Source organism: Octopus bimaculoides, chromosome 1, assembly GCF_001194135.2.
Source record: "Octopus bimaculoides isolate UCB-OBI-ISO-001 chromosome 1, ASM119413v2, whole genome shotgun sequence".
Lineage (NCBI taxonomy): Eukaryota > Metazoa > Mollusca > Cephalopoda > Octopoda > Octopodidae > Octopus > Octopus bimaculoides.
Window position 1 is genome coordinate 114,235,456 of NC_068981.1, and position 9,921 is coordinate 114,245,376.

Genomic DNA, 9,921 nt, shown 5'->3' on the forward strand with positions numbered 1-9,921 from the left:
TATATATATATATATATATATATATATATATATATTATACTGTGAAACTTAATTTAATTTTAATTTTAATAAATTAATAGTTTCGTTGAAAAAATCTCACCTATTTCTATCGGCAGAATATAATTACAATGTTTTTCGTGTTTGGCAGGGGATGACTTTCTTAAAAGTAGTCGAACATTTTTCTCGTTCGTCCAATTTTTAAATTCTTTTTTGAAGCTTTCTTCGTATCTTCGAAAATATGCAGAGAACCCTTCTGGTTTATAGCTGAATTCTTCCATTGAATTTGCTACGCTGTCTGCCGAGTAAGGACCTGAAATATTTTCAGACTTCTTTAATATTAATTCCAGCAACTGTTGGTGCTGTTGTTGTTGCTGTTGTTGTTGCTGTTGTTGTTGCTGTTGTAGTTGCTATTGTAGTTGTTGTTGCAGCAGATGTTGTTGTTGCAACTGCACCACGAAGTCCAATAAATCTTCTATGTCAAAACGATTTTTTCTTTGATTTCGTAAAAAGATTCTAAACGTCCAATGCAAACTTCGAGTCGCTATATTATATCCTGATGTTAGATAAATAAATTATGAAACAGGGATGGGAAGATGGTATTCATACAACGCACTACGATTACTGTTACACGAGGTTAACCGCTCTATGCCAACGGCTCGCAGTGAACTACTTACCATCAATTGCTCACAGTTCTTTATTTTATATCAATGTGTTAATCCACTTTTAGTCACTTGGGGAGGGAGTTGGAATCCTTCCACAACATAAACACATTGACATGTTTCAACACACTCCCATATTTTGTCAGTCACTCCGTTTCTCTGTCACACAACTTCACTTAATCTAGATACTTAGGTTTCTTCTTAATCTTTATTATTCTAATTTTCACCTATTTCGTAAGCACCATCTGCTTCATCAATGTCATTGTAATTATCACTACGACTTTCGTCATCCCAGCAAATATTCCTATGAATACTAAGACTGCTAATTCTCAGTGAGGCAATTGTCCCGTCTGCAAATACGATAGTAACATAATGATGTAGAATTTAAGGGAATTTTTCTCAACACCCTTAACAGTAATCTCCTACGGGTTGGGACTACATGTACTTCTCCGTCACTAGAAGTTGGATCTTAGCGAAATCATATCGGATAACAAACGCAAAGATCTGTATCGTGTCACGGGTCCCATTGCAAATGCAGTCAATCCTCAACAGTTCAGACATCTCAAGCTAAAAAAAAAAAACACGCTGGAAAAATAATGGAGTACATGTTTGGAAGCAGCCGTAAAACTCAGAGGAGTATTGCTTGATTTCTTTTCTGAATGAAAATCTTAAATGTGCGCCGGGTTATCTTGTTTCAGAAATGTTACATTAATTGCAATACTTCAGTGTTGCCTTTACTACCTAATAGGATTTGAAAGACGCGAGTAACCTCTGTTCTTATGGTTCTTTACCCACGTTGATAATTTTAGTTTGGTTTTTATTTCTTTATGCACTTTTGGTATTGTTGGTTTGTTTCTTTTAAATGTGTAATCTGTTGATGTCACTGTTTAGGTTGAATGCGGAACTATATACTGCTTTGGATGTCATGGCAAGTCCTGTTGTAACAGTATATCCGAAACAGTCAGTGTACAAAGCAGCTAAAATATTACTTAATACAACGCATAGCGGATTTCCCGTTGCTAAAAAGAAGACGATGCTTTCGAAATCAAAACACTTTTACGGCTTAATCACAAGGTATGTGATAATGCAGTTTCTTAATTTTCCTTTCTGATATTGAATTACATACAACAAATCAAATTAAGTGTTCATGAATTTTTTTTTAATACTGAGAATAGGTGGTTCTATCTCGTGTTCAAAACTTATTAATTCCTATTCTGGTAGATATCTGAAAGCAGGAAGTTTCTAGTAAATTCTAGGTCATAGCATGAGACGTTGAGAATATATACGCATGAATAAAAGTTGATAGACTTAATTGAAAGCCATTGTTGAAATTATATTCAATAATTATATAATGGACGAGTCCATTTTCATTACATTTCCTATAAAATTATTATTTTATAGGAAACTATGGTATTTCTCGGTCCAGTATTGTTTGGAAAAGACGACAGGACAGAAAACAGCTGAAGATGTAAATTAGTAATATTGTCTCGTTAGTTCTAGTCACTGTAATGTAAACATTTCCTATGTCGCTGCTTCGATAACATTATACCTCATTTTTATACTTGTATATTATTGCCATTTTTACCAGAATATGAAATCATTATGTTGCACTATGTAAATTATTGGCTACAGTTCATGGGTTGTGTATTCAAACCTTTTATCGAAGTCCAGTGTTTCTGAGCTGAAAATTTTATTCTGCATGTCGCAACCGACTTATATACTAGTACAAGGGAAACGTAGGAGGTAATATCTGCCTCGATGTATGAAAATCATAACTTATACGTTTAGTCATGTATTGACATATCAGAAACTAGTATGTTCTTTGATATAGTTTCCTTAAAGAAATTACAGTTGAATAGCATCCATTGCGGGAAATTGTTTTTCGTTATTTTTCATAGACCCACCAAAATCCAAGAAGCTGATAAATTACTGAAGATCACAAGGATTTTTTAAAATAGTAGATCTAGCCGAAAACTTGAGTTGCATCGCACCGGCAAGAGATGTAATGTACGAGTCCTGTCTTAAGTCAAACTTAAATGTATATACAGATGTGGGTACTCTTTCAAAACAGTCTTTTATATCAAAATTGACAGAAGGTTATAAATTTAATGGTAGTAGTGGAAATATACTAGTTTGGACTTGGAAGCATAAAATGTAACACAGAATATATTTTCAAAGTACACGTCTCAGTTAGGTTACTGGAATGAGCTATATTTACAGTTTAAAAAATATTCTTGTGTGCTATACATTTTCAAATGCTTTGGAAAAATCTCAGACAATTATACGAACATAGAGTCTGCTGTTAGTGCAACGCTCATTCTATGAACGATAACTGTATGTTAAGTGCGAACACGGAATATAGACAACCGCAATGTTTGCCACTTACTTTATTTACTTTATTTTACTTTATTTACTTCATTTAAATGGTTAATTATGTGCTTGCTAATTAGTAATAGATTCGAACAGATTGCTTTCGATACATTAATTGGCCTATATGGAGATGAAATTATTTGTTCACAAAGTTCTTGAAAAATGAACCAGAAAGAGCATATGGCAATGACTGGGATAACAATTGAATAACTTGAAGTTATCTCAAGGCTTTGAGCTCAATGGCAGGGATCTGATCCGGACTAGTTGCTTTTGACAAAAGATACTTATTATAAGTTTGGTAACTTCCTTGGCCGATACTACAAAGTTAGAAATAATCTGCGAGTACGGGTTGGAAAAGCCCCGCAAAGAATGGAAAGCGTAATCCAACATGAAATTGGTGGTCAAGTTTTTAGCAAAATATTTGGTTTTGTTTGGGAAGCATTTATGCTTGTAGGATTAGGATTTTATGCTGTGGTTAATGGTTCGATTGGTTTCGACTTCGTTAGGGCTAAGATATTAATGTAGACCATGTCAGCAAGAAATTTCCAGCAGAAAAAAAGCATTTTAGATTTTGTAAGAACATTAATTGAAAAACCTCGAATCATCACAAAGCAAAAAGTGTACAGATATCCTTCAACTACCTAGTGGTGTATGTTACCTTATTGTTTTTTAAAAAAAACCAACGAACTAAGTACTTATTAAAATTACTACCACATCAGGCCTTAAGACTATGAATGTGATTCCAAATTTCAGCTAGCGTTGAATGTAACAAATATACATAAAGAATTAGCTATCATTGAGTATAACGTTACACTGTATATATCTTTCAGTGTGAGCTGTAGACTGATCTGAGGATATATTTTGAGCAATATTGTACAATATTTTTTATTAAACAGAAATGCTATCAAGCCTTCAACAAGAGTAGTTGCATCATTGATGTATGATTAGCCATTAGGCTATCGATGCTTAGGTATTTCACCAAGGTTTACATATGTCAATAATAGGAAGTATATTTTCTGACAAATATTCAAAGTATGGTCAAACGTAGGATTCATAGTTCAAGAAATTTACTAGTGTGCTCCGGGTTTGAACTTCGTTTGAAAAGTGAAACCTGGAGTTACGATTCAAGAAATGTGAGCTGCTAATGAATAAAATCTCTATATTTTGTTTTTTCTTCGAGTGTAAATGTCCCATTAGCTAGGCGACAAAATGTAAGGAAAAACGAAATTAATGACATTTCTAAATAGCTATTTTCCTTGAGTCATTAAATATTTCTTCGATAATTTAAGAAATTAAAGTTTAATATTAACCCCCTACTGATCGTATTAGTGTTACATTAAGAGTTTGTATTAGAATAAAATAAAGTCAAATATATTTTTACTTTCAAAAAACGGTTTTCAATTGCTAGCCAAATTAAGAGTAAATTGTTTAATAGAATTGGGGAATTGAGGTAAATTTACAAATTATTAATCGAATTGCTTTATCAAAATTTGTATTCTTTCTACAGAACAGAATTATATGTCTTGCTGATGAAAGAGGAAGTATTTTTCACAAAAGAAGACATTGATAATGAATCTGAAACAGAAGGCAAAAGTCTTAAACATGTAACTTATAATGAAGTAAGTAAAAATACACCCATGTTTCCAGACGTGAATTATCCAAACCCCAAAGTATTCCTCTCAATACATGGCTATGATGCTCCCCCACTACTTCTACTCGTGATCACAGATGCACATATCGTCAGCCACTAAGGGACATACTCAAGTGGTTAAGGTCAAACAAGTGACAAGCAAATCTGTGGTATTGAGCAGAAGATTTGGTGTAGCCTATCTTTGATACCAAGACAAAACAGTGTACATGATAACACTTCTAGTCCGTTAAGATGAGAAGCCATGAAAGCCACTGTCTGTTACTGCACCAGGGCATTTATCATCATCATGATCATCATCATTAATTATGTTTATCATATACAAGTACATGTGTATACATTTTAATCTTATTTATTTTAATTTTTTTTTTTGGGAAAAATTGAAGCCTGTCTGACAATTTCAGACCGCATTGAATTTAATTTTACGTGACTTTTGGCTTTCTCCGTATATTTGTGTGTGTGTGTGTGTGTGCGTGCGTGCGTGTGTGTGTGTGTGTGCGTGCGTGTGTGTGTGCGTGTGTGTGTGTGTGTGTGCGTGTGTGTGTGCGTGCGTGTGTGTGTGCATGTGCGTGTGTGTATGCGTGTATGTATGTGTGTGTAGAGAGAGAGAGAGAGAGAGAGAGAGAGAGAGAAAGAAAGAGAGAAAGAGAGGGAGAAACAGAGAAAGTGAGAGAGACGGGGAGCGGAGAGTAAGAACGAGAGGGAGATAAAGATATAGCTGCATATGTATGAATACATGCACTCGAACATTCGCAAGGCGTGCGCACACATGCTTGCACACATATGCAAATAGAAAGACGTACATATACGCACTTACATATAAGTAGAAATTGTCTAATATTTGCATACACACTCCAACGGGCTTCAACAGCATATTTAAAAAAAACTGTAAACGAAGGAAAAGCGCATGTAAGTGTGCAAATATACACGTAATAGTATGCCTAAAGCAGAAGTCTTCAGGTTAAAAGAAGCTGATATTCTCGGTGGGTACATCTGCATAACACATGTAGAGAAAGCTGTATTTAATTTGGTCACTGGTGACAAACGCAACATTGAAAGTGAGAAATGATAACAGAAGTTTTACTGGTAAAAGAAATGTTGCGCAGGCATGAAGACGATTCCGATGATGTATAAATACACATAGACGAAAATACAGTCTTGACACGGCAGCTATTTGTAATGATCATTTTTTGTTGTTGTTTTTATCTTGTCATTTTCCAGTCAATGCATCAATATAACACTGTAAGCATATTACTTGAGATACACCTGTGCAATTTGTACATGTATGTATATATATGTGTGTGTGTGTGTGTGCGTGTGTGTTTGTGTGCGTGTGTGTTTGTGTGCGCGTATTTGTGTGTGTATCATTAATATTAGTGTTCCTTATTTCTACTATTTCTCTTCTTTACTGTTCTTCGTAGTTTAATAAAATAAGTACCGATGCATTAACGGAGTCGATTCAATCTGCTATACTCTCCTCTAACATATCTGTACTTATGGTAGAAATCCTTTGTCTCCCTATCCCCATTGCATGTATGTATCATACTCTTATAATTTCATTTCGCACAACAGAGTTGACTGTTGGAAAAGAAAAATTCCTCACATCGGGCTACAAGTAGCGTTAGATGCCAAGAACTCTCCTAAGTATCCTAGCTGCCCCCAAAACACTGCTTTCTACAGTTGTAAAAACTGGGTCTTAAACCGATTTCCTCTATCCATCTGTTCAATTTTTTAGGGATAGTTTTTCATGCACCTGTAACTACAGGGATACATTTTACCCGCACTTTCCGTAGTCTCTGTAACTCAATGGCTAGGTCCCCTTGTACTTTGCTATTTTCTCTATACCTCTGATATTGACTTTCTCATAATGTGGGACTGTAAACTCAATTATGTGGCACCTTCTGTTCTCTTTATCTACTAGTATTACATCAGGCCTTCTAGCTTCTCTGTCAGTCTGAATGTTAAAGTCCTACAACATCTTATATTTCTTACTTTCTAGTACTTTACGAGGTTCATGATCATACCATTTATCAGTATGGTCAAATCCTAGCTTTCTACATAACTTCCAGTGGATTATTCTTCTTAAGTCGTAAAGTATTTTCTTGTATTCATTCTGTGTCAGCATGCTGCATTCACTTTCCTCTTTTGATTTGCATAATTTACATTAGGAATCTACTTGGTTTTTGTCTATCTTGGCTTTTATCCAATTAGTCATTAATGCTTGATTTTGTGCTGTTACTAACAAACTTTCTGTCTCCCTTCCAGCCTCTCATTACTAATTCCTGCAACTATCTTTGGGAATGTACCATGCAAAGCCTTCTCTTGCCAGTCAGATAACACTTGTTCTTTTTCCTGGTTTTTAACTTCGTTTGGCGTTTTGGTTTCCCTATGTCCTGCAGTGACGCAAGCTGTTCCTAATAAACTTCCTTCACCATTACCTACACAGCAGTCTATATCTCCTCTAACTCCACGCAGTCTTCTACTGATATTAACCCTCTTCTACCTTCCTGTCTAGGTAAGTATAATCTTGCTACTCCTGTTCTTGGATGAAGTCCAAGGTCATCCAATTAGAGCAATTGATTAATTTTTCCTTTACTATTTCTAAACTGATACGCTGTCTTTGCCTTCCTTAATACTAAATTTAGGTGGATTAAGCAAAAGACAAATATTAAAGGGGCTAACGAGTCTCTTTGGAAGATTTCTATCTTGATATTAACTATCCCTGATGCTGTGTCACCTGAGTGACCTACTTTCCATTTCTTCATGCTAAAGCTAATTAATTTTCTTATCTTGTCTGCAATACTGAATATACTCAAACATTCACTTATTTATGAGTATGGGCTCATGCCATAGGCTTTCTTATAACCTATCCATAGTATTGTTAAATTTTTCTTTCTAAATTTTACTTCATTTAAAACTGCTTTGTCTATTATAATAGATCATGCGTTCTTCTAGCCTTCTTCCTTCAACCTTTCTGCTCTTCTGACTGTCAAGGTGCTCGTAAATTCTTTCTGAAAACATTCCTGTTAACAGCTTCCACACTAATGGTAAGCAAGTGATTGGTCTATAATTGCTAGCTGTATTATTTGTTTTTCATAAAGAGCACTAATCTTCCAATCTGATATTCATCCGTTAAGGCAATTCTGAAGTTGATCCTTCTGTCTCCCGTGTAAGCTAGTAAACTTCATTAACCAATAGCCTTGAAGTAAATCTGGTCTAGGGTCCTTCCAAATCGGCATTTTTCCTAAAACGTTTCTCCTTAATCCGCTAAATAGTCTTAGATCTGACTCCTCCTCACTCACAACTTCTTCCCTCACCTTCTTTACTCATACTGCATCCGCATTATGAGTGATTGGTTTATCTCAAATATTATTCAGAACTTTCTAGTTTCTGCATTAGGTCTCTCATCTTCAGTGCTTTCTTTTCCACTATTTGGTTATAAAATCTCGTCTGGTATGTCTCAGTTAATCTATTCTGTTGATACTGATCTATTCTTTCCTGATATCTGAAAAGCTTATCTGCTACTGATATGACACACTGTTTCAACTCTTCCATGACTGTCCCAAACCCTTCCACTTTGACTAAGTATTTTTTCTTGAGAGATTTAAATCTTATGTTTCCTAACGTGTCCAGTTTCCAGGCTTCTGTTCTGCTCAGAATTTGTCTTAAAGTCTTCACTTCATTTTGTAATTTCCTTTTTCACATTTGCACATAGTCTTTCCTTGTGGAATATCTAATCTTATAGTAATTACTACCCCTCCTGCATAGATCAATAAGTTAGTGTCACCTATATTTTTGTTATCTATCCTACTGATATCAGAATCTTCTTTCCTAGTCACATCTAGATGCTTCCTTCGCTTAAATCGCTGATGCTAGTTGTCCCTTCCTGATTGGCAGTGCTAATATTAAGTTTTTTTCCTTTAGATTCTTCTTTGGTTTGAACTATATCTCTCATGTTGCTTGTCTTTTCTACCGCCTAGTCTTTCTTTTCCAGTTCTCTCGTCATCTCTTCCACTTCAAATTCTGTCATCCACTTTCTTCTCCTGATAGCATTAGCTTGGTCTACTAGACCCTGCTCAGTCACTTTAAACATACCCTTCTTTACCCAGAATGTTAACATCCGTTTATTATAACCCCTTCTTTTAGGTTCACTTTCTAAGTAGCATTGCATCGCTATCCTTTTCTCATCACTGTGTCACTTCCTCCTCATCACTCTATAATCTGCTTATGCTGTCTTATGGCTACAGCTATGGTCAGTCTGCATATTTTTGAACCTCTGCCGAGCAAGAGGCCTTCCATTAAAGGTCCAGCCTGATTTTCACTCGAACCACCAGAGTGTCTAGTGTAAGTCTTTTCTCCCATAAACTGAAGTAAGGTAATGTTTGTCACCATCTTCATCATTACTATCATTATTCGACATCTAGTAGTTTCAAGTAACTTTCTTTTGCATTACTTGCTGCACTTTTGTGCTGGTGTGTGTGTGGGGGGCTGCACTTTTGTACTGGTGTGTGTGTGGGGGGCTGCATTTTTCTCCCCACCCCACCAAGTTTGGGTAATATATTGCATCAGTATGTTTTGTTATGAGGTTTGGTTTGAGCCTTCTGTTGTATTAGTGTTTGTATCGTGTGCTTTTTGTGGCGTGCAGGTTTGTTCTTCTGTTGGATATCTGGCTTCAATAGGGTTTCTTCAATTTTAATTGGGTATATACTGAATGAATTTATTCCTGTGTGTTTTTGGAGGAATGTTGCATTGTAGTGTGCATAAACCACTAGATTGCATTCATGGTTATCTGTCCATTGCATCGCTCATTTTAGTTTTGTTATTCGTTTGGGTAGTGACATTAAGAGATGAGTCCGTCTTTACAGCGTTTACGTTTTCACAAAACACCGCCCTTGGACATGTGTTGAAGCTACTTTCATATAGCGATTGCTCAAAGCTCACAGGATGAAATTCAGTACAATTAATTACTTCTTCTTTTGATCTTTGTTCTCAGTTTTTAGTTTGTTTTTTTTTTCACTGAATACTTATCATAGTTGTTCAGAGGAATGAGGCTTATCGCCTCTTTGGCTAAAGACATTTAAATACCGTGAGTTCAGTGTTCGTTCTGTACGCGATCGTGTGTGGGGGTGTATAAACGTTATAATTATTATTGATGTATAAGCGAGAGAAAGAGGAATAGCAATGTATATATATATATATATATATATATATATATATATATAGATGATTTATAGAGATATGGAT

General features: G+C 35.3%; 1 protein-coding gene across 2 annotated transcripts in view; it reads left to right on the forward strand.

Moving 5' to 3' along the window:
• Nucleotides 1-9,921, forward strand: part of LOC106874949 (chloride channel protein D) — a 79,026-nt gene that overhangs the window by 38,433 nt on the left and 30,672 nt on the right. For both annotated transcript variants that reach the window (XM_052969415.1, XM_014922869.2), the window contains 2 exons: nt 1,551-1,733; nt 4,537-4,648. In XM_052969415.1, the coding sequence (XP_052825375.1) occupies nt 1,551-1,733; nt 4,537-4,648 (295 nt within the window). The remainder of the gene's footprint in view (nt 1-1,550; nt 1,734-4,536; nt 4,649-9,921) is intronic.